Here is a 24,659-nt window from a genome sequence, read left to right on the forward strand (position 1 = left end):
CTCTCATCTGTTCAAGATCCCAGTGTTTAGAGAGAGGACAGAGAGAAGGAGGAAGGCTGGATTAGGAGTTAGTTTGAGCATAATGTCTTCCCCCATCGTTGACTTTTTCTTTACTTTGGGATTACAGGGTGGATAGTGTTCCCTTTGCCTGCACCTCAGGAAGGGAAACAACTTGCAGACTTGATCAACAAGAACCAAGGTCTCTAACTTTTTTTTTTTGAGTAGAGAAAGGCTTATTGCAAGGCCATGCAGGGAGACAGGTGGCTCATGCCCCCCCAAACCCCAAAGTCCCCAAAGGGTTTCAGTGAAGCACTTTTATTTTTTTTATAGAACCATTTCCATTTATTATACCACATTTATTCAAACAGCACTCAATTAACATTTGATTGCACTCAATCAATGGCTACGCAGCTGGTCACAGGTATTTTACATTCTAGTAAGAAAGAGAAACACTAAGGAAGTAAAAGAAAACACTTCAGATAGTATTGAGGAACACTAAACAAGTAAAAGATAAAATTTCAGGTAAATCACTTCAGATGGAGCGAGTTGGGTGTAATCCACTTCAGATGGAGCAAGATATAATCAACAGATAGAATGGTCATATGGCATCTCCAGAGAAGTTGATATTTGTACGGGGACCTATTGTCCAAAAGAAGCCAGCCTGTGGAGATCATGTAGAAGTCATTATAAGCCGAAAGGAGCTTCATACGCAAAGGCCCTGAGGTAGAAATTAGCAGTGTCTCTAATTTTACATGCTTTCAGTTCCAGTGTTTCAGGATAATTTCCATATATGAAGTTTGTGATTGTATTTCTGCTAAGCAAATAACATAAAGCTCAGCACTCCAAGAAGCTTTTGTCTTTCTCATTCATGTTTGTTGTATTATTATTGGCAAATAGAGGATGCTGGCTAATATCTCCAGGAAGCCAACACAATTCTTAAGAGTTTAAAGGTTAAAAGAACTGGAATTTAGGAACAATTAATATCAAATAATGCAGCAACCTCCAGGGAAGGAAACTTTATAAAAAGCCTAACCATGTGCCCCAGTTTGCATGGAACAGTCCTTGTTAATGCCTCTTGCCCCAGTGCAATCCTTAATAAAACACAATCTCACTCTCAAAAATGACTCACTTTAAGTAACAAATTCTATGCTTGCTCTGGTAATAAGCCACTAGGGCAGTGGATATGGAGCCCTTGAGGGTGTGGGATGGGAGGATGCTCTATAAAAAGTGAACAACCATGTGGGTATATCTAAAAACAGAGAAGAGAGGAGCAGGGATGGGAAAGACCAGCCCACCCAAGAGCAGGTTGGAGCTAGCAGACTAGAGCAGTCTTTAATATTAATAATACTATGTTATTAATATTAATAACTTAATATTAAACTTGATATTGCTGTGTTGTTATTATCTAAACTTGCATCTCACCCTCACAACCTTTATAACAAAGCTGGCTGCACACATTATTGCTTTATGTGAGAAATGGTTCAGGAGTTAAAGGAAAAGGCAGTATGTCACCAATTTAGGTCAGTGTGGATCCACTCAGTCATGAAGCAGGAGTTCAGAGCGGAGGGTAACTCAGTTCAGTTCAGTCGCTCAGTCGCGTCTGACTCTTTGAGACCCCATGGACTGCAGCATGCCAGGCCTCCCTGTCCATGAAGTTTACCCAAACTCATGTCTATCGAGTCAGTGATGCCATCCAACCATCTCATCCTCTGTCGTCCCCTTCTCCTCCTGCCTTCAATCTTTCCCAGCATCAGAGTCTTTTCAAATGAGTCAGCTCTTTACATCAGGTGGCCAAAGTATTGGAGTTTCAGCTTCAACGTCAGTCCTTCCAATGAACACTCAGGACTGATCTCCTTTAGGGTGGACTGGTTGGATCTCCTTGCAGTCCAAGGGACACTCAAGAGTCTTCTCCATCACCACAGTTCAAAAGCATCAATTCTTTAGCACTCAACTTTCTTTATAGTCCAACTCTTACACCCATACATGACTACTGGTAAAACCATAGCCTTGACTAGACGGACCTTTGTGGACAAAGTAATGTCTCTGCTTTTTAATATGCTGTCTTGGTTGTTCATAACTTTCCTTCCAAGGAGTAAGCGTCTTTTAATTTCATGGCTGCAGTCACCATCTGCAGTGATTTTGGAGCCCCCCAAAAATGAAGTCAGCCACTGTTTCCCCATCTATTAGCCATGAAGTAATGGGACCGATTGCCATGATCTTAGTTTTCTGAATGTTGAGCTTTAAGACAACTTTTTCACTCTCCTCTTTCACTTTTGTCAAGAGGCTCTTTAGTTCTTCTTCACTTTCTGCCATAAGGGTGGTGTCATTTGTATATCTGAGGTTATTGATATTTCTCCCTGCAATCTTGATTCCAGCTTGTGCTTTTTCCAGCCCAGCGTTTCTCATGATGTACTCTGCATAGAAGTTAAATAAGCAGGGTGACAATATACAGCCTTGACGTACTCCTTTTCCTATTTGGAACCAGTCTGTTGTTCCATGTCCAGTTCTAACTGTTGCTTCCTGACCTGCATACAGGTTTCTCAAGAGGCAGGTCAGGTGGTCTGGTATTCCCATCTCTTCAAGAATTTCCCACAGTTTATTGTGATCCACACAGTCAAAGGCTTTGGCATAGTCAATAAAGCAGAAATAGATGTTTTTCTGGAACTCTCTTGCTTTTTCGATGATCCAGAGGATGTTGGCAATTTGATCTCTGGTTCCTCTGCCTTTTCTAAAACCAGCTTGAACATCTGGAAGTTCACAGTTCACGTATTGCTGAAGCCTGGCTTGGAGAATTTTGAGCATTACTTTACTAGCATGTGAGATGAGTGCAATTGTGTGGTAGTTTGAATATTCTTTGGCATTGCCTTTCTTTGGGATTGGAATGAAAACTGACCTTTTTCTCGTCCTGTGACCACTGCTGAGTTTTCCAAATTTGCTGACATTTTGAGTGCAGCACTTTGACAGCATCGTCTTTTAGGATTTTAAAAAGCTCAACTGGAATTCAATCACCTCCACTAGCTTTGTTTGTACTGATGCTTCCTAAGGCCCACTAGACTTCACATTCCAGGATGTCTGGCTCTAGGTGAGTGATCACACCATCATGATTATCTGGGTTGTGAAGATCTTTTTTGTACAGTTCTGTGTATTCTTGCCACCTCTTCTTAATATCTTCTGCTTCTGTTAGGTCCATACCATTTCTGTCCTTTGTCAAGCCCATCTTTACATGAAATGTTCCCTTGGTGTCTCTAATTTTCTTGAAGAGATCTCTAGTCTTTCCCATTCTATTGTTTTCCTCTATTTCTTTGCATTGATCACTGAGAAAGGCTTTCTTATCTTTCCTTGCTATTCTTTGGAACTTTGCATTCAAATGGGTATGTCTTTCCTTTTCTCCTTTGCTTTTCACTTCTCTTCTTTTCACAGCTATTTGTAAGGCCTCCTCAGATAGCCATTTTGCTTTTTTGCATTTCTTTTTCTTGGGGATGGTCTTGCTCTCTGTCTCCTGTACAATGTCACGAACCTCCGTCCATAATTCATCAGGCACTCTGTCTATCAGATCTAATCCCTTAAATCTATTTCTCACTTCCACTATATAATCATAAGGGATTTGATTTAGGTCATACCTGAATGGTCTAGTGGTTTTCTCTACTTTCTTCAATTTAAGTCTGAATTTGTCAATAAGGAGTTTATGATCTGAGCCACAGTCAGCTCCCTAACTGGGGAAACCATAAACAACTCATTCCCTCTCCAGAATGACAAGACATGTTGGGTATATTGGAAGTGGGTATGTTGGGTGTGTTGGAAGAAGTGGTACATATCTCCTACCCCGTGTAAGATGAGATTTGAGCCGTTTATTAGATTTCTCAAAGGATGGGATACTTCAGATGAATTTTGACCTGAAGCCGACAGTTTCATTGAGGAACTTACTTATTTTTAACATTTACTTATTTTACTGCATCAGGTCTTAGCTGTGGCGTACAGGTTTAGCTGTTTCACAGCATGTGGGATCCTAGTTCCCTGACCAGGGAGCAAACCCACGTGCCCTGCATTGCAGAGTGGATTCTTAACCACTGGACCAACTAGGCAAGTCCTGAGGAACTTTAAAAGAGTCCTAAGACCTGTGTTTAATTATCTAGGACATTGTTTACGCAATATCCTCTTTACTAGAACCCACAAGAAAATCTTCTTTTAGGTTTCATTGTTGGGCATGGTTAGGCTAGTTTTGAATAATTAATTTATTTGCTTTATAAACTCAGTCAGTCATGGAGGTGATCTTACTTCCCTCTGTATCCTGGTTGCTCGGTCCAAATCTGGCTCTATCTTCAGCCACCAAAGTGCCTTATCACACCCAGTTTGGGCTTAAGCTTCACTCTTAGCTCCATCTCTCTTTCTCTCTCTTATTTTTCTTATGACCAAATTTCCTCATTCATCTATTTTTACTTTCTTTAATGTATTATGTTGCAATTTTTTATTAGTGACCTTAATTCATTTTTTAGTAAATTTATTTATTGTTTAAATAAAAGATAATTGCTTTACAAAATTTTCTTTTGTCAAACATAAACATGAATCAACTATAAGTATATATATGTCCCCTCCAATTAATCAGACTTCTCCAGAAAATTTCAATCTTCTATTTTTTTCATCTTTTCTTTATTTTTGGCTTTCCTGAGTGGTATGTGAGATCTTATATCCCCCACCAGAGATCGAACCCATGACCCCGGCAGTGGAAGCATAGAGTCCCAACCACTGAACTGCCAGGGAAGTTCCCAGTGCTTTATTTTTGATTTAGTATTATTTTCCATATGTCATAATACTTTACTCCTATTAAAGTGATAGGAGGCAGAATTTTCCTATGTGTCAGTGTTTTTGGTAAAAATCCTGAAAATTTTCTGCAAAGCACATACTGCAAAGAGACAGTGAGTTCTAGTTCCATGAAAATCTCATGGAGGTATGAGATAATGGACATGGAATTGGGAGAAATGGTTGGAGGCTGTTAGAAAGACAAGGAGGGCAGTAGGTGAAATGACCAGTTTGTCTGTTTCTTTATGGAGCTAAAGGAAGAGTCAAGATGCTAAGGATGACTTTCTTGATTAGGTAAAACTTGGATTAAATAGGGAAGCTGATGGGATAACCTGGAGGGATAACTTGAAGTGTTTCAACAAGTACTTATTAATATTATTATAACTGTAAATATATCCTTGTAAGATTAACCACAAATGGGTTGACCCAGTTGAGTTGAACTTTGAGCCTACATGGTCTAGCTATGGGGCTTACCTGGCGGCTCAGATGGTAAAGAATCTGCCTGCAAAGTGGAAGGCCTGGATTCAATTCCTGGGTCAGAAAGATCCCCTGGAGAAGGGAATGGCAACCCACTCCAGTATTCTTGCCTGGAGAATCCCATGGATGGAGGAGCCTGGCGGGCTACAGTCCATGGGATTACAAAGAGTTGGACATGACTGAGCGACCACAGTTTCACATGGTCTAGACTTTAAAAGAATGCTGGCAGTAATATCCTCTACTTAATTCCCCTTATGAGATGTTGTTCCCCATCTTGAAAACATGTCATCATGTCTGGCCAAATGCCATTATTGCTTATGAAGACCCCATACATGAAAAGAAAGGCAGGACTCTATTTGTGCCAGAAACACAAGCTAAATCTTTTATTAGATTCTAAAGGAGAAAAGTGGGGAATTTAAAACTTCAATAAAAATCCATCACCCGTCTTAAAGAACCAACTTTGGCATTCATTGCCCCCCAGTCAAGATATCTCCTGTACTCCCCTGGCCTCAGCAGGTACTGCCTTCCCCTGTAGCTTGGCATCTCATAGAGGACCCAGGAACCCTCCAGCACGTTGAGGGAGTGAACCTCAGTGAGGTGGAAGCGGTCTTGAAGAGAGGGACAATCATCTGTGATCTCTGACATCTGTCCTCTGAAGTCATCTCTCTCATAGATTCTCATTCTGAAAGTGCCGGTGTGCTGGGTGACAGATAGAAAAGAAAAAGTAAATGGACACAAATAGAGAGAAATCAAAGTTCTAGCCCCTGCACTCCCTGGTCACACCTGCCTCAGAGCTCTTTTAGTCCAAGTCTACAACAACCATGTTTGCAGGGTTAAGATGCCTTCCCTGCCCTCATCGCTCACCTGTGAATCTAACAACTTCTGGGCTAAGCTAGAAACAGAACACAGCAGCCCTTCAGTTGCTATGTACCACCCTCTCCTTGAGAATTAAGGTTGGTCTAAAATAAGGTTGATTATTTTAGGGCTTTTTATCAGAGAAAGTTCCTCTCAAAGTAGAAAAGTGAGCATCATTGGAAAGTGAAGCCTCATTTGATCTATTACTCTTGTTAAAAAGGAACCAAAATTTAACTATTTTCTGTAAGACCAATGTTTTGGTTTTCACGTTTACTTTGGAACAAAGGATTATGAAGCTCTTTAAAAAAAAAAAAAAAAGATGGCATATTTTCTCTACCTCTGTCTTTGTAACCTCATTTTCAGTTCAAATTTCAACCTATGTGACAATCAAGCTTCCTTTTTGACCTCCTACCCTCCCCTTCCTCACTCCCCCAGCAGCAGGAATCATCTTCATGAAACTTGGATGTTTTGTGAAGTTTGGATGACACTTATCCCACCCCACACCCCCCACCCCTCAACTCCCACACATTCTTCTAAGAACTCTGCAATCACTCTCAGGGAAGTACCGGATCTCAAACTTTAGTTTTGATGAAGCCTTTCCTCTGATTCCTACCCCTAAGCAAGCTAATAGGTACCGATTACAAAATTAGAATAGAAACCAGGGGGCCTGTCTTCTCTAGGAAGATAATCAAATAGAAAAGTAAGTCAAAGCAAGCAAAAGTATTTTTTTATCAATTAAACAGACCCAGATTGTATTTATAAATTTGGATATACTGGGTTTCTGAGTTGACATGGCTTGGAATGACCACTTAAAAAAAAAATTGTATCTTGGAGTAGGAGTTTGGGGTTAGCAGATGCAAATTATTGTATATAGAATGGATAAACAACAAGGCCCTACTATACAGCACAGGGAACTATATTCAATATCCTGTGATAAACCAAAATGGCAAAGAATATAAAAATGTATTGGATGTATAACTGAATCTATTTGCTGTACAGCAGAAATTAACACATTTTAAATCACCTATACTTAAAGAAATGATATCTTGAACAGATAACTTCAATCTCTTCTATGACATGCTTTCTCTTAATACGTCTTTTTATCTTTGACTACATTTAAAACATAAAACACTGGGAATCTGTGATTTAAAAAAAAAAAAAAACACCACAGAGTTCATGAAGAATGGCTTCCCATCTGAGACACCCCTCTAGAATGGACTGCATGCCCTGGGCTCACTCCCACTTCCTGCTGTCTAGTTAGAACGATTAGGTTGAAGAATGCTATTTTTTTAATGGCTTTGATTTCCAAAGAGACAGAAGACAAAGACAGAACCAGGCTCACTTGCGGGATGAGGCGGCAGGAGCGGATGGAGTCGTTGAAGCCCATCCACTGCTGGTAATCGGGGTAGTCGCCGCGCCGCAGGAAGTACTGGTGGCCCTGGTAGTTGGGGCGCTCATACAGCATCCAGCAGCCGCTGTCCACGCGGATGGAGTTACAGCGGCTGAAATAGGGCTGCAGGTTGGGGCAGTCGCTGCTGCACTCGTAGCAGTGGCCCTGGAAGCCCCGGTCCTCGTAAAAAGTGATCTGCAAAATGGAAGATGTGGGAGCATGAAGCGATTTGCAGCCCCGCTGAAGATGCCACGACGGGGCAAAGGTGGAGCATCAGGTACCCCGCACTTACCTTCCCCATGTTGGCGAAAGGCAGCAGGAGGTGTTCGCTGGGTGCTGTGTGGGACTAGGGGGAGGGCCGCTGTATATATAGCAGCTCTGACTGCTGCCTCCGCAGGAAATCACACAAAAGGGGCCTATTTCGGTGAGTAAGGGGATTTGCAAGCTCTCCGTTCCCCCTCCCCCTGGTCATTGGGGTTAGCTGAATGTTTATTGTCATTCTTTCTGGTAGGTTCGGGTTTTTCTAATTCACAAAAGCTGTTGTTGCCACCAAAATGAAAAGTCTTTCCTCTTTAGAAGGACGAGCAAAATTCTATCCCCATGCTTTTAGTTTATAGCCTACTCTGCTTAACTGACTCCTTAAAGGTAATTAAACAATGTGTTCTGCTTAGGGACTGGTGTTTAAAAAAATTCTTGAAAATGAGAACTTTAATATCTTAAGGAAGAGGGAATCAAATGAAGTAATTTGTGAAAATGCTTTGAAAAGCATAAAGTTAATTCAAATTCAAGACTCTGTGATTATCAATGTTGTTGTTTGGAGGCCTATCTTGAGTGAAATTGACACTTGGCTGGAAATTTGTGGGCTCCCTGAGGCTGGGAATGATTCTTGTTCTTTTCTGTCCCTGAGGCCTAGAGCAGGGGATGAGCACAGAGTAGGCCCTCAGTCCTTGGCTTTGACCTGAGTGAAAGCAGATGGTTGTGCCTTCCTCTCTTCATGTCTCCCTGGGAGCCTGCACCCTTCCTTCTGCTGGTGCTGCCCAGAGACTGCTCGCTTTCTGGGGGGTTCCTGGATTCCTTCAAATGTCCTAAGATCTGTCTTTCCTCTTCACCTTGATAAGTTCCTGCTCCCTTGATAAGGGTGATTTGAGTTAGTATAAGGAGTAATGTAGGGGCTTCCCTGGTGGTTCAGTGGTGAAGAATCTGCCTGCTGTGCAGGAAGTGTGAGTTTGACCCCTGGGTCAAGAAGATCCCTTGGAGAAGGAAATGGCAACCCACTCCAGTATTCTTGCCTGGGAAATCCCATGGAAAGCCTGGTGGGCTACAGTCCTTGGGGTCGCAAAAACATCAGACGTAACTTTTTGACTGAACAACAGCAAGTAGTAATGTAGAAACCCTCAAGGTGCCACATCCCCTACTTTCTCAGACTTTTGAGATGCTAGACAGCACCCAGACTCGACAACAGAGCATCTTCATAGTATGGACTTCACAGTGTGGTATGGGGACCCCTAATGTCCCCAAGACACTTCCAAGGGGTTCATATGGTCAGAACAGTTTTCCTAACAATGGGTGTGTGTGTGCTCAGCCGCTTCAGTCATGTCAGACTCTTTGCAACCCGAGAGACTGTAGTCCACCAGGCTCCTCTGTCTGTGGGATTTTCCAGGTGAGAATCCTGGAGTGGATTAATCTTCCAGGGGACCTTCCTGGCCCAGGGACTGAACCTGTGTCTCCTGCAGCTCCTGCATTGCAGGTGGGTTTGTTTTTTTTTTTTACTGCTGAGACACTGGGGAAGCCCCCAAGATGTTATTTGCCCTTTTCACTCTTCTTTCACAAGTGTGCAGTGGAGTTTTTCCAGAGGCTGTATGACATGAAAGAGATTTGGCAAAATGTAAAGCAATTTCAGTCTTTTCATTACTTGCTTTTTGCTTTGGAAAACATGGTTATTATTCATGAAACATGTTATTTATGTTAACATGTAATAGATTTATTACCTAAGGCTCTTCCTATAAAAAAAGGAACCCACCATGGGTAGGGGGTCCCTCTATTGGAATAGAACCAACACAGTATCCAGCAGATACTGGCCCTGGCATGACCCTCTATGTAATGAGAGAGATTAGGTGGTTACCATTTCCCCAGTGGCTCAGCTGGTAAAGAATCTGGCTGCAATGCAGGAGGCATAGGAGACCTGGGTTCTATCCCTGGGTCAGAAAGATCCCCTGGAGAAGGAAATGGCAACCCACTCCAGTATTTCTTGTCTGAAAAATCCCATGGACAGAGGAGACTGGTGGGCTCCAGTCCATCCCAAAGAGTCGGAGACAACTGAGCATGCACACATGCACTGCAGTCTTAGAAGCTATACCCAGATCAGTGACTCGGGGATTAAAGAACCCTTTACAGTCAGCTAATGCTGAGATCCTAGAACCAGGTTGAAGAAATCAGCCTGGCAACAATGTCAATTGAAGGAGAGTGGCTCAGTGCTAAAAAATTCGCCTGCCAATGCTGGAGGCATGGGTTCGATCCCTGGGTCTGGAAGATCCCTGGGTCTGTTCGATCCCTGGAGAAGGAAATGGTGACTCGCTCCAGTATTCTTGCCTGGGAAATCCCATGGATGGAGGGGTCTGGTGGGAAGTACATGGGGTTGCAAAGAGTCAGGCACAACTTAGCAACTAGAACAGCAACTATAATTTACCAGAATTCCTGTTAAAGCCAAAGATTCTCAAGGTTGATAGAGACACAGCTTTACAAATTAAAAAAAAAAAGAAAGATGACATTGAACCTACTATGTGAAGTGTATAAGATATGTATATCTAGAAAGATAACTTCTAAAACAAGCCATGTTTTATGCAGAAACAATTCGTTTATAGGCCTTCAAGGCTAACAGACCTGAGCTCAGTTCCCAGTTCCTCTACTTCCTAGCTGTGTGTACCTTTTTATTTTATTTGTTGTTTGCTTTTTTTTAAAATTAACTTATTTATTTTAATTGGAGGCTAATTACTTTACAATATTATAGTGGTTTTTGCCATACATTCACATGAATCAGCCATGGGTGTACATGTGTTCCCCATCCTGAACCCCCTCCCACCTCCCTCCCCATCCCATCCTTCAGGGTTATCCCAGTGCACCAGCCCTGAGCTCCCTGTCTCATGCATCGAACCTGGACTGGCAATCTGTTTCAAATATGATAATATACATGTTTCAATGCTATTTTCTCAAATCATCCCACCTTTGCCTTCTCCCACCGAGTCCAAAAGATTGTTCTTTACATCTGTGTCTCTTTTGCTGTCTCACATATAGGGTCATCGTTACCATCTTTCTAAATTCCATATATATGTGTTAGTATACTGTATTGGTGTTTTTCTTTCTTGTATAATAGGCTCCAGTTTCATCCACCTCATTGGAACTGATTCAAATGCATTCTTTTTAATAGCTGAGTAATATTCCATTGTATATATGTACCACGGCTTTCTTATCCATTCATCTGCTGGTGGACACGTAGGTTGCTTCCATGTCCTGACCATTGTAAACAGTGCTGTGATGAACATTGGGGTTGTGTGTACTTTTTTAGATTTGGTTCTCACAGTGATCGGCATGTGATTAAACTTGGTCATTCGGGAACCTTGGACTGGACTGGGTGTTCAGAGAGCATCCTCTGGCGCCCTCTAGCGGCAGTCTTGCTCACAGGACAGGAATGTGTGGTGGCAATGGGGACAGGCCCACACTTCTTAGAAACCACACTCCTTGTACCTGGAGCCCCCACATTTCCTCCATTTACATCCTTGCTTCCAAAACCTGGAAGAGAATCTTCACCCACCCACCCAAGGACACTGTTCATAAAAGGGAGCCTGTTTGGGGGATGTGATCGGGGGTGAGGGGAGGTGGAACATGTGGATGGAGCTTGGGCATGTGCAGGAGTGAGAAGGGAGGAGGGTGGGCCATGGAGTGGTGATGGGGATCTATTTATGCTCTTGTCCCAGATCCCCCAAATATTTGGGGAACTCTTGATAATAACTGTGCTATGTTAGCCACATGATGTATTCTTTTTTTTTTTTTTTTTCCCCATATGATGTATTCTAAGATTTCTGGTATGATGTCTAGAGCACACACAACACTCTTCATATGGTAGGCTTTCATTATTAACTATTACTACTTCATCATCATGAGCTAAATAAATGATGTAAAGTTTGCTGAAAGTTCAGTGGTACCCACTCAAGTGAGAGCAGACTTGGCTTCCTTCAGCACGGTTGTGTCAGTGATGTGCCAATGAGCTCAAGAGGTTTCATCTGGGCCACCAGAGAAAGCAGTCTGCAGATGCTTCAAGAAAACCCAGTTGACAAACTAAAACATTTGTATGAGACTGGGTGGCAGGGAAGGTAATGCACTATTTCCGCTGAGGCTTCTAACAGGCCTCAGGTAACTTTTGTTGTTACTTAGTTGCTCAGTCGTGTCCAACTCTTTTGCCACCCTGTGGACTGCAGCCCACCAGACTCCTCTGTCCATGGGATTTCCCAGGCAAGAATACTGGAATGGGTTGCCATTTCATTCTCCAGGGGATCTTCTCCACCCAGGGATCAAACCTGAGTCTCCTGCTTGGCAGGTGGATTCTTTACCACCGAGCCACCTGGGAAGCCTCCAGGTAACTTCGTGCTGTGCCAAGTTGCTCAGTCGTGTCCGACTCTCTGTGACACTATGGACTATAGCCTGGCAGGCTCCTCTGTCCAGGGGGATTCTCCAGGCCAGAATACTGGAGTGGGTTGCCATGCTCTCCTCCAGGGAATCTTCCCAACCCAGGGATGGAACCCAGGTCTCCCACATTGCAGGCAGATTCTTTACCATCTGAGCCACCAGGAAAGCCCAAGAATTCTGGAGTAGGTAGCCTATTCCTTCTCCAGGGGATCTTCCCAACCCAGGAATCGAACTGGGGTCTCCCACACTGAGGGTGGATTTTTTCCCAGCTGAGTTACCAGGGAGCCCAAAACATCCTGTTGTTGTGTTAGTCTCTCAGTCGTGTCCAACTCTTTGTGACCCTGTGGACTGTAGCCGCTCAGGCTCCCCTGTCCATTTAATTCTCCAGGCAAGAATACTGGAATGGGTAGCCATTCCCTTCTCCAGGAGATCTTCTCAAGCCAGGGATTGAACTCGGGTCTCCTGCATCGCAGGCATATTGTTTACCTTCAGAACCACCAAGGAAGCACCAGGGAAGGTAACTTCAATGGCTCTTAAATGAACAATTTCATTTTTGGAAAAAAACAGGGTTATGTTAGATCCATTCATGTGTTTTGACATTTGAGTCAAATGTATTTTGATATACAAGTTTATTCAACTGTGATATCCTAAAGAACTTTAAAGGGTTTTATAATTTTTTTTCTGATTTAAATGAGACCTGTGTTTTTAAAAATGAGTTTTGCAGTTCTTTTTAAAGAAAAGAAAAAAAAAAACCTTGTGTACTGTGAACTTGGTATTCAAATATTCGTGCTAAAAGGCTCATTGGTTCAGTCCCTCCCTTAATCTCCCATATATTTTAGACTAGGGTGTTGGCTGATCCTACAAAGAGATGTAACAAAGCATGTCTTGCCGCACCCAGGACCAAATGTCTCATTCCATTGACTTATCCATCTTCTAAAATGCAAGGCAGTGGTGGGAAATCTCATTATTTTTCTTCACAAAAAAATGTTGCTTTTCACCTTTTCTTTCATTTTTGTTCTCTTTCTCAGGCTGTCTCCCCTGTCTCTTTCCTTTAGCTGTTAGAGGTAAGCTCTGAGACCTTCATAGAGTGGTGCTCTAACTCCGCCCCTCCCCTCACGAAGGTCTCCCTACTGCCATACTACACCAGCCTGCCAATCTCTGGGCCATTTTTTTACCTCCCTTCAAGTTTTCCAAGGTCACCAAGAACCAGACAGGACTGGAGGCTATAAGAACCGGGTAGAGGACTGAGTGTGAGAGAATGCCGTCTATGTCTCTGAACATCCACATTGGTGACCTTGTGTGGGAGATTCATTGCTTTCCAAAATAAACTGGAATCGTTTGCAATAAAGTCAGAATCCCTTGCTGTTTTTCAGGCTTCCAGGGCTCCATTTATCCACATCAGTTCAGTTCAGTAGCTCAGTCGTGTCCGAGTCTTTGCATCCTCATGGACTGCAGCACGCCAGGCCTCTCTGTCCATCACCAACTCCCAGAGCTTCCTCAAACTCATGTCCATCGAGTCGATGATGCCATCAAACCATCTCATCCTCTGTCGTCCCCTTTTCCTCCTGCCTTCAATCTTTCCCAACATCAGAGTCTTTTCCAATGAGTCAGCTCTTTGCATCAGGTGGCCAAAGTATTGAAGCTTCAGCTTCAGCATCAGTCCTTCCAATGAATATTCAGGACTGATTTCCTTTAGGATTAACTGGTTGGACCTCCTTGCAGTCCAAAGGACTCTCAAGAGTCTTCTCCAACACCACAGTTCAAAAGCATCAATTCTTTAGCTCTCAGCTTTCTTAATAGTCCAACTCTCACATCCATACATGACTACTATTTATCCTATAATTAATTAGTAATTAATCATGAGGATTAGAGAAGCATGACATGGCCCTTATCCTTATGCCTTGTTGAAGACACTAAACCAAGACAAAAAGACATTATGTGAGAAAGGCAGTGCTTCAGTGCTAAGTTGGGTGGTCATGAAGTAGATATAGATGTTCAGAGAAGGAAGAGACAAGTAAAAGCTGGTTGTATGAGTAGCTATCCTGGGAAGAGGGACCTAGACTGCCTTGAAGATTAGGTGGGATTTGATAAGCTTCCAAGAAGGGAAGGCGTTCCAGTATTGGGAACAGATTCCTTCCATTGGCCCAGATCATCAGACATCTTGAATTTAGATGAAAAGATAGGGGGGAAAAAACTCCCTTCTGCACTTCCAAGTTTTAAAACAAATTTCAATGTGAATTGTGTCTATTCCTACTATTTCTCTACTTAGCCCAAAAAGAGTTCAATAAAATAATGAGAGTGAGGATACTTCTTTTGATTTGTTCTTTGCATATCAACTTTCCTTTTCCATACTACTTCAAAGACCCCCAGAGCACTTTAAGGGAAAGGATACAGTTATAATGTAGTGAAGACTAAAAAGTTAAATAAAAAAACCTCATTGGTGATACGGAAATGAGAAAAGAAGAAAAATTCTACTGTTAGCCAAATCAGGCCTAAATCACCTGCTAGATCTGAAATGCACACACACACCAGCACATACAGTATTGTCACAGGTGATGATGCCCTTGGCTTCTGCAGTCTGCCAACCGCACTGAGGTGGGTTTAGAACAGGGGCCAGTCAAGGAACTCATAGTTATGTGTTCTTGGGAGGATTTCACTGACTGTTGGCCTGTTTCACTGCAGATTCCCTCCTGTGAGTGCAGCTACGACCCCTCACTCACACCTGCAGTCTTGCTTCAGTATTAAGTATTGTAGCTTCAGTTTCAGTATTAGTCCTTCCAATGATCATTCAGGGTTGATTTCCTTTAGGATTGATTCATTTGATCTCCTTGCTGTTCCAAAGATTATACAAGCAATAAGTGCAGGAGTATGAATGGATGGATGAAGTCACTGCTTCCTGAATGTGTTCTTCAGAAATAGTGCCTATTCAAGAATTTCATGTGTTTGTGAGTACTGTGAAAGTAAAAAATGCTTTAGAAGAAGCAATGTGAAAGCAAGGCATGGGCTAGGCAGGGAGGTGGTCACTGGTAGTTTTGTTTGCAAGGGCTTCCTCCTCCACCAACCAATGATGTAGGCCCTGAAAGAGCCACTCACCCCCTACCTGACTCAGTCCAGGTCCCTGATGCCCTAAAATCAGAAGCTGACTATACAAGTAAAAGGGCTTGTGTGCAGTCTCTGACTCAATCTTTCCTATGACGTTGGAGTCAGGAGGTAAGGCCGAGTCTCTCAGCAATCTCCTGAACCAATGTAGTTGTTTCCCTGTATCCGCGAATTCTACATCCATGAATTCAAGCAACCACAGAAAGTAACCAGGAAAAAAAAAAAATCCAGAAAATTTTAAAAACCAAAACTTGAGTTTGCCACGCTGGCAACTATTTACATATCATTTACATACTAATACTGTATAAATACAATGTAAATTATATGTAAAATTTCAAACTTCCCTGATGGCCTCTTGGGTAAAGAATCTGCCTGCAATGCAGGAGACACAGATATGGGTTCGATTCCTGGGTTGGGAAGATTCCCTGGAGAAGAAAATGGTAACCCACTCCAGTAATCTTGCCTGGGAAATCCCATGGACAGAGGGGTCTTGTGGGCTACAGTCCAAAGGGTTGCAGAGTCAGACACAATTGACAACTAAGCACAGCACGCAGCATTTACATTGTAGTAGGTATTATTAGTAACCTAGAGATGATTTAAAGTATATGGGAGGATTGCATAGTTATATGCAAATACTGCTCCATTTGATATAAGGGACTTGAGCATCCACAGATTTTGATATCCGTGGGGATTCTGGAACCAGTTCCCCTTGGATACCGAACAATGGCTATACTTTATTTCTAGGTGTTTTATTTGATACCTAAAATGTCTTAATCTAATTGTTTGCCTCAAGATTCTGTTAGTGATGCCTGCCACCAGTTTTGCAAGAGGTCTGGATGAATTTTACAGTATCACATGACACAGGCTGGAAGTTGTGTCAGAGTTGATTGGAGCCAGCCTGTAACCACCTATGTATGTATGTGTGCTTAGTCGTTCAGTCTTGTCTCTTCTTGACCCCATGGACTATAGCCCTCCAGGCTCCTCTGTCCATGGGATTTTTGCAGGCAAGGATCTGGAGAGGGTTACCATTTCCTCATTCAGGGGATCTTTCTGACCCAAGGATCAAATCTGCGTTTCCTGCATTTGCAGGGGTTATTCTTTACCACTGAGCCATCCGGGTAGCAAGACGGCAGTAATGAACGACTACGAAAAGCACATTGAGGATGTTCACATTTTCTCGAATTTTTTTAGAAAATAGTGAATTTACTTCACCCTCCCCCCCTTTTTTTGAAATCCGTGTGTGTGTGTGTATATATATATATATAGCACAATGAGAGAGAAGGCAATGGCACCCCACTCCAGCACTCTTGCCTGGAAAATCCCATGGACGGAGGAGCCTGGTAGGCTGCAGTCCATGGGGTCGCTAAGAGTCGGACAATGACTGAGCGACTTCACTTTCACTTTTCACTTTTGTGCATTGGAGAAGGAAATGGCAATCCACTCCAGTGTTCTTGCCTGGAGAATCCCAGGGACGGGGGAGCCTGGTGGGCTGCCATCTCTGGGGTCGTACAGAGTTGGACACGACTGAAGCGACTTAGCAGCAGCATAATGAGGTAAAACTGATGGAGTGATGACTACTGTTTATTGAGCTTCTTTATAAGAAGCATCCCATTTATTCCTCACAAGAACATACAAGTGGGAAAACTGAGGCTTATGAGGATGAATAACTTGCTCAAGGTCACACAGCTACTAGGTGGTCAGGCCAGAAACCAAGTCCACGGACCTCATGGCCTACATTGGTAACCATTAAGATATTCCACCTGGAAACCTAATAGTGTCTTAAAGAATCAGAACTGAATGAAGCAGGAACTCCTCTTGAACAACACCCCTAATTTTATAGAGAAAGAAGCTTGTGGCATTCCAAGGTTTTTTAGATAAAATGCTAGTTTCTAAACCCTTAAATTCACTAGGTTGAAACAAAACAAAACCTCCAAGTTAAAATTATCTTCAGTGAGACATATCACCTGGGTTTTCCTTTAAAAAAAAAACAACAAAAACAGAGCTCGTAATTCATTGGTCACTCAACAGAGGACAACACACTAAGTTTAAGTGTGGTTTAACTAAGCCAGCAGCAAAACCACAAGTCTCCTGCACATTTGGTATTGGTAAGAGCCACAGCAGTTTAATAACATGTGTATTTTCATACCTATAATTCATAGCATATGTTCCTTCAGCAAGAAGGAATCTCATTTTAAAAGATTCTTTATTACTTAAGGTTCTGTTCAGGGCTTTATTATTTTTAAACAGCTTCATTGAGATATAATTCACATTAATATTTGCCCATTTAAAGTGTATTATTCAGTGGTTTTAGTATATTCACAGTTATGTGCAACTGTCACCATAGTCAATTTTAGAAAATGCTCCATTCCACAGTGAAAAGTCCTGAACCCTTTAGTTATCATTCCTTTATCGACCTATCCCCCAGTCCTAAACAACCGTGAATATACTTACTGTCTCTAGATTTGCCTATTCTGGGTGTTTCATATAAATGAATCCTATAATATATATGACCAGCTTCTTTCACTCGACATGTTTTCAAGGATCATCCATGATGTAATATGTATCAGGACTGCATTCCTTTTTACAGCCAAAGAATATCCCATTGTCTGGATTATCACATTTCGTTTATGCAATCATCCACTGATAAACATTTGGGTTGTTTCACCTCTGCCTATTGTGAATAGTGCTGCTGGGAACATTCGTGAATACGTTTTTGTTGGAACATTTCTTTTCAATTCTTTTGAGTGTATATGTCAGACTGGAATTGCTGAGTCATATGATAACTCAGTTTAACTATTTGAGGAACTACCAAACTGTTTTCCCATAGTGGCTGCATCTAGTTACATTACTTTACATTAGAACTTTACATTACTTACAAGTATTTACATTAATTTACATTACAGAGATTTATGAAAGTTCTAATCTCACCACGTCCTTCCTAGCACTTGTTATTTTCTGTTTTATTTTTCTCTACAGTTAATATAACCACCTAGTGGGTTGTTGTTGTTGTTGCTCAGTCACCCAGTCGAGTCCAGCTCTCTGTGACCCTATGGACTGCGGCTCCCCAGGCCTCCCTGTCCCTCACCATTTCCCACAGTTTGCCCAAGTTCATGTTCACTGCGTCGGCGATGCTGTCCAGCCGTCCTAGTGGGTATTAAGTGCTATCTCCCTGTGGTTTTTATTTGAATTTCCCGAATGACTAATAATGGGCTTCTGTGGTGGCTCAGTGGTACAGAACTCCCTGCCAACGCAAGAGATGCGAGTTTGATCCCTGGGTCGGGAAGATCCCCTGGAGAAGGAAATGGCAACCCACTCCAGTATTCTTGCCTGGGAAATCCCCTGGATAGAGGAGCCCAGAGGGCTATAGTCCATGGGGTCACAGAAGAGCTGGACTTGACTTATTAAACAACAACCAACAACAACGACTAATAATGCTGAGCATCTTTTCAGTAGCTTCTTGACCATTTATATATCTTCTTTGTAAAAGTATAATATTCAAGTACTTTGCCCATTTTTAATTGTCTTTTATCTTTTGTTGTTATTTTAAGAGTTTTTTTTTTTTTAATACTCTGAATACTAGACTCTTACCAGATAAGAAGCTTGTAAATATTTGGTAAATATTTTCCCTCATTCAAGAGTCTGTCTTTTCACTTTCTCTTTTAAAAACTTTGGATTGGAGGATAATTGCTTTACAATGTTGTGTTGATTTCTGCCATATATCAACATGAATCAGCCATAGGTATACATGTATTTTTCACTTTCTTGATGGCATTCTTTGATTCACACGTGCATGCTAAGTCACTTCAGTTGTGTCTGACTCCTGGTGACCCCATGGACGGTAACCCTCCAGGCTCCTCTGTCCATGGGATTCTCTAGGCAAGAATACTGGAGTGGGTTGCCATGCCCTCCTCCAGGGGATCTTCCTGACCCGGGGACTGAATCTGGGTCTCTTGTGTCTCCTGCATTGGCACGTAGTTGATTCCCACTAGCGCCACCTGGGAAGTGTAAAATGTTTTAATTTTGATGACGTCCCATTTATCATTTTTATTGTTGTTAGCTTGTGCTTTTGGTGTCATCTTTAAGACGTCATTGCCTAATAAAAAATCATGAAGATGTATGTTTCTATTTTCTTCCAAGGGTTTTATAGTTTGAGTTCTTTGATTTATTTCGTATTAATTTTTTTCTGGTATGAAATGGGGGTCTAACTTTATTATTTTGCATTTGGATATCCAGTAGTCCTAGCACTATTTGTTGAAAAGCTATTCTTCCCCATTGAGTGGTCTTAGCACCCTTGTCAAAAATCAGGTGAACATAAACAGGTGGGATTGTTTCTGGACTCTCGAGTCTATCCCTGTCATCACCACGTCTGCTGTATGCCAGTACCCCGCTGTGTCGTTTACAGTTGCTTTGTGGTAAGCTTTGAAATTGCGAAGTATGAGTCCTCCTAGTTTGCTCTTCTGTTTTCGAGATTGTTTTGGCTGTTCTGGGTCCCTTGCAAATTCCATATGAATTTTAAAATGAGCTTTTCCATGTCCATGAAGAATTTAACTGGGACAGAGCACGATTTTTGCTCATGTAAATTTGTAAAAAGAATTAGTATTCTGGGTGAGCAACTCTACTCTAGCGGAAATAAATCCCGGTGTGTAGGATAACACATTGTCTTACTTCACTCTGCATAGCTGAGTATTCCCTAATTGAATTTTGATAAAAGTTTATATTGTAGTCCAGGATAATGCAGTCCTCTCCAGCAGTCCTTTTGTGTCCCAGCCACAACTGGTTCCATATCTTCTCCTGCGTATGGATTTAATAGTTTTCATTATGTTTCTTTTCTCTCTCCCTCATACTGTGGGTTGTAGAGGCAGAGACAGTGTTTCTGCCTCCTTCCCATGATGTGAATGGGAACTTCTTAAATACTGCTGCCATCAGGAAGTAAGTAGACGTTCAAAACACTTGATTTCAGGGCCAGGTAAGTTGCCAAGGGTCACCATTTATTAAAATTCAGTTATTCTTTAACATGAACAAGAATTACTTATGGGCCAGTAACACGATTTGTATATATAGTGCATTTCTATGTGGATCATAAGAAAAGCACAGCCTAGTACAAATCAATGGCCCGTCTCAGAGAGCCCACTCGGGCATCCATGGCCCCCCAGTCGTGGTAGCGCCTGTAATCCCCCGGCCGAAGCAGGTACTGCCGGCCCCGGTAGTTGGGCATCTCGTAGAGGACCCACCAGCCCTCCAGCACGTGGAGGGAGTGGAGCTCATTGAGCCGGAAGCGGTCGTGGATGCAGGAGCAGTCTTCCGTGAGCTCGGACACCAGGCCTCCGTAGTCATCTCTCTTGTACAGCCTTATCCTGTGAGAGCTGGTCTGTTGCGACAATAAACCAAAGATGAAAAATAAGTTGTGGGCATCCTGGATGTCAGTAAAAGTGACTCAGTCATCCTGCAGCTTCATGAAGCATGGTTTTCAAACCATCCTGTCACATATGTATCCTCTCCTTACATTGTTGGTTTAACAAATTGTTGTTGTTGTTTAGTTGCTAAGTCATGTCTGACTCTTTGCAATCCCATGGACTGTAGCCTGCCAAGGCTCCTCTATCCATGGGATTTTCCAGGCCAGAATACTGGAGTGGGTTGCCATTTCCTTCTTCAGGGAAGGTATTAGAATAAAACTTACCTGACCAGTAATCTATCTTATGGAAGAAATAAACATTGAAATAAAGAAAAGGGATCCTTTGAAAGCAAAACAAAAAAACAACTATTGTAACTATATTTAGTTGAGTCTGCAGAGAAGATTCGGAGAAGGAAATGGCAACCCACTCCAGTATTCTTGCCTAGAGAATCCTGTGGACAGAGGAGCCTGGGGGCTGCTGTCCATAGGGTCGCACAGAGTCGGACACGACTGAAGCAACTTAACATGTATGCATGCATTGGAGAAGGAAATGGCAACTCACTCCAGTATTCTTGCCTGGAGAATCTCAGGGACAGAGGAGCCTGATGGGCTGCTGTCTATGGGGTTGCACAGAGTTGGACATGACTGAAGCGACTTAGCAGCAGCAGCAGAGAAGATTTAACTCCCTTTTCCATTATAACTGTGTATCCCTGAATCCTATCAAGCATGTTTTTAAGTCACTTTTGCACTCACCATTGACAACAATTCACGTTTACTCTTAGTCCACATGTCTGACATTTTGCCAAGTCCCTTGTACCATTTGAGTTTCTGGCCTCAAAGAAGTTCCTATCTTGTACCTCTTTTTGCATCTGCAAATTTCTCTAGCCAAATTTTGTTTTCACTTCCTGAATCCGCTTGCCATGACACATAATTTGGTGATTCAGAAAGTCCAAATACAAGCTACACATGATTAATAGACATTAAGCAGGACTTTGGTGAGGACTACATCCCATGAACTCTTAATGAACAATTTTTCTGACCCTTGTAAGAAACTAGTTGATAATATCTGCTTAATACAGGGAGCCACTTGCAAGCAGACATATTGTTCCAGTTTCTAGATCTGTATGTCATAGAGAAGGTATTGAAAATAATTGCCAATACAGTCAGAATATGTTATACCTATGTTGTTCTCCCATAGTCTGTCAGTATTTTTATTGTTAAGAAATAATGATACACTGATAGATTTTTTTTTTTACTTAACATGTGATTTTTATTTAGAAATTAGGGATCAGCTAGATGATACCAAGTTCAGTTTTAGAAGCTATATCGTTGTGATTTCTTATGCCTAAAAACAATTTACCCATTTTTAATGCTGCTGCTGCTGCTGCTAAGTCGATTCAGTCGTGTCCGACTCTGGGCGACCCCATAGACGGCAGCCCACCAGGCTCCCCCGTCCCTGGGACTCTCCAGGCAAGAACACTGGAGTGGGTTGCCATTTCCTTCTCCAATGCATGAAAGTGAAAAGTGAAAGTGAAGTCGACTTCACTTTCACTTTTTAACGCTAAATGAGTTTAAATATTTCCCTATGAGAGCATAGTAAAAAGGCATCTTTTTTTTCCCCCCCAATGCTTGAGAGTTGGGCTTTGTTATTTTACTGTGAACACTAGTCCTGAGTTGAAACAAATTGACTTTTATAAACAGGAATTTATGGCCCTGGATCAGTGATGCCGTCACACCAGTCAGGTTGAAGCAAGACTCACGTAAGGGATAGCGCGGCAGGAGCGGATGGAGTCGTTGAGGCCCATCCACTGCTGGTAGTCGGGGTAGTCGCCGCGCCGCAGGAAGTACTGGTGGCCCTGGTAGTTAGGGCGCTCATACAGCATCCAGCAGCCGCTGTCCACGCGGATGGAATTACAGCGGCTGAAGTAGGGCTGCAGGTTGGAGTGGTCGCTACTGCACTCATAGCGGCGGCCCTGGAAGCCCCGGTCCTCGTAGAAGGTGATCTGCATGCAGGTGGAACATAAGGTGACAGCAGGAAGTCAGCTGCGAGATACACCCTCCCTACACAAACACCATCCACACGCAGCAGGCATGGTCTGGGACCTCAGTTGGCTCACCTTCCCCATGGCTGTTGATAGCGGATGATCAGCGTCCAGTCTGATGGGGACAAACGTGGCAGCTGGTATATATAGCAGGACGGCTGCTGCGTTGGCAAGAACAACACAAAAGGGGCCTGGGGGTAGCATGTGAGGGGATTTCCGTGTCCTCTCTCTCCCTTTTTTTTTTTTTCATTTGGGATCATGGGGCAGGGGGCTCTCATTTTCTCTGGGCTTTTCAGGTTGTCCTCACTCGTGCCAGTGAAAGGAATTGAAGTCAGCAGAGCCATTATGACCTTGGAGACAAAGGATGCACTTCTCAGCCTATGCAGGGCTCTAGAAATACATTACGTGCCCAGTATTTTGTACAGTTTGCCTATGGAAACTGCTGAGATGAAGTTGGTGGTTCCCCCTGGGGTGACGCGTGACAATCCTATGAATTCCAGAAGGACTTGACGTGCTAAGGGCAATCAAAAAAAAAAATCCTCTAACTGCAAAGCAATTACATTTCCTAATTTGCATGCTAAGTTGCTTCAGTCGTGTCTGACTCTTAGTGACCCCGTGGACTGTAGCCCGCCAGGTTCCTCTGTCCATGGGGTTCTCCCAGCAAGAACGTTGGAGTGGGTTGCCGTGCTCTCTTCCAGTGTATCTTCCAGACCTAGAGATTGAGCCCCCATTGCTACTGCTAACACAACCTGGGAAGCCCACATTTCCTAAATCGCCTGGTCAGGATTATGTGGTTTTGATAAAAATATTTTGCATGTTTCCGTAGGGAAGAAACGATTAGTGCATATAGAAGCCTAAGTGTCAATCATAGCTATCAATGAATGGCAAGGTTACAGGTCTTAATTTTATGTTTTTATTTCTCCTTTTTGTTGTTTTCGGTTTAACTTTCTGTTATGTACATATATACGACTTTTATGAGGTGAAAAAATAAAATCAACCTGTAAATGTTTACTGTGAGGTGCTAGTGAAAGGCAGCAAATTTTATCAATAGCCACATTTTGTCTTGAGTTTTAACATCTCCCCTTGGGCTTAAATGAGAGACGTCTCCCAAGACTCTCTGAAACACTCCAAGAGCAGGAACATATCCAGGATCCTCTCATTCCCCTCTCCCCTCAACCCATCTTCTAGGGTTGCTTTTTGTTTTCAAAACTGGTATCATGATTTGCCTGAGTTTCCCCTCCCTGAAGCATCACTGTTTCATAGGAAGACCCCAGGCAACTGTTTGAGAACCTTTTTCCCTTGCTGCCAGCCTATTGCTTTAGAAATACTCTTCAGATATGCAGGGGCAGAATATGACTCAATTCCCCATGCTTTGTCATCCCATACATATGCAGAAAGATGAGATCAAACGTGGGTCCTGGTTCTCGACCTGTGGAGGGGAATCTAAAAGGACATCCAACTACAGCTGGCAATACGTCCACAATGCCATTTGTGAAAGTCTTCAGGCAGCATGTAAAGCAAAGGTGCAGATGTTACGAGGAAAGGCATCAATAGCTACAAAGAAAAACATTCCCTTGCGTGTGGCAGAGTTAGACTCCCTCCACCGCCCCCCCCCCCCAAAAAAAAAGCTGGGCAGAGTTCTGTGAAGTTCTACAGTATACATAGGACCAGAGGACAGACCTAATGCAGCAGGTCTACTGGTCAACCTTAGTTACAGCCGTAATTGAACCAGTGTGGAAAAGGCTGCCTTGGTCTTTCCAGCCACAATGCCACATTGAAATACACCACCACTTTGAACAAAAGTCAACAAACCACATGCCGGTTTTGGCACATGTTAAAGAAAACTGTTCTGTGTTAACAAAACCTTAAGATGGCATAACTTACACTCTCGTTCATTTGGTCAAATTGCTACCTGCTGCTGCTAAGT

The 24,659-nt window shown here is 42.7% G+C and overlaps 2 protein-coding genes across 2 annotated transcripts; both read right to left on the reverse strand.

Annotated features, from left to right (window-relative positions):
• Positions 1-5,689: 5,689 nt before the first annotated feature.
• On the reverse strand, positions 5,690-7,820 carry LOC109576824 (gamma-crystallin B). The gene is made up of 3 exons (XM_019985453.2): positions 7,812-7,820; positions 7,472-7,714; positions 5,690-5,973 (listed from the first exon to the last, which is right to left on the reverse strand). Exons 1-3 carry the CDS (start codon positions 7,818-7,820, stop codon positions 5,698-5,700), a joined length of 528 nt encoding a protein of 175 aa, XP_019841012.1. The 3' UTR covers positions 5,690-5,697.
• A 12,573-nt stretch (positions 7,821-20,393) lies between these two features.
• Positions 20,394-22,816, reverse strand: LOC109576830 (gamma-crystallin A). Its single transcript, XM_019985466.2, has 3 exons — positions 22,808-22,816; positions 22,451-22,693; positions 20,394-20,666 (listed from the first exon to the last, which is right to left on the reverse strand). Exons 1-3 carry the CDS (start codon positions 22,814-22,816, stop codon positions 20,394-20,396), a joined length of 525 nt encoding a protein of 174 aa, XP_019841025.2.
• Positions 22,817-24,659: the final 1,843 nt, after the last annotated feature.

This window comes from Bos indicus, chromosome 2, assembly GCF_029378745.1.
Source record: "Bos indicus isolate NIAB-ARS_2022 breed Sahiwal x Tharparkar chromosome 2, NIAB-ARS_B.indTharparkar_mat_pri_1.0, whole genome shotgun sequence".
Taxonomy (NCBI): Eukaryota; Metazoa; Chordata; class Mammalia; order Artiodactyla; family Bovidae; genus Bos; species Bos indicus.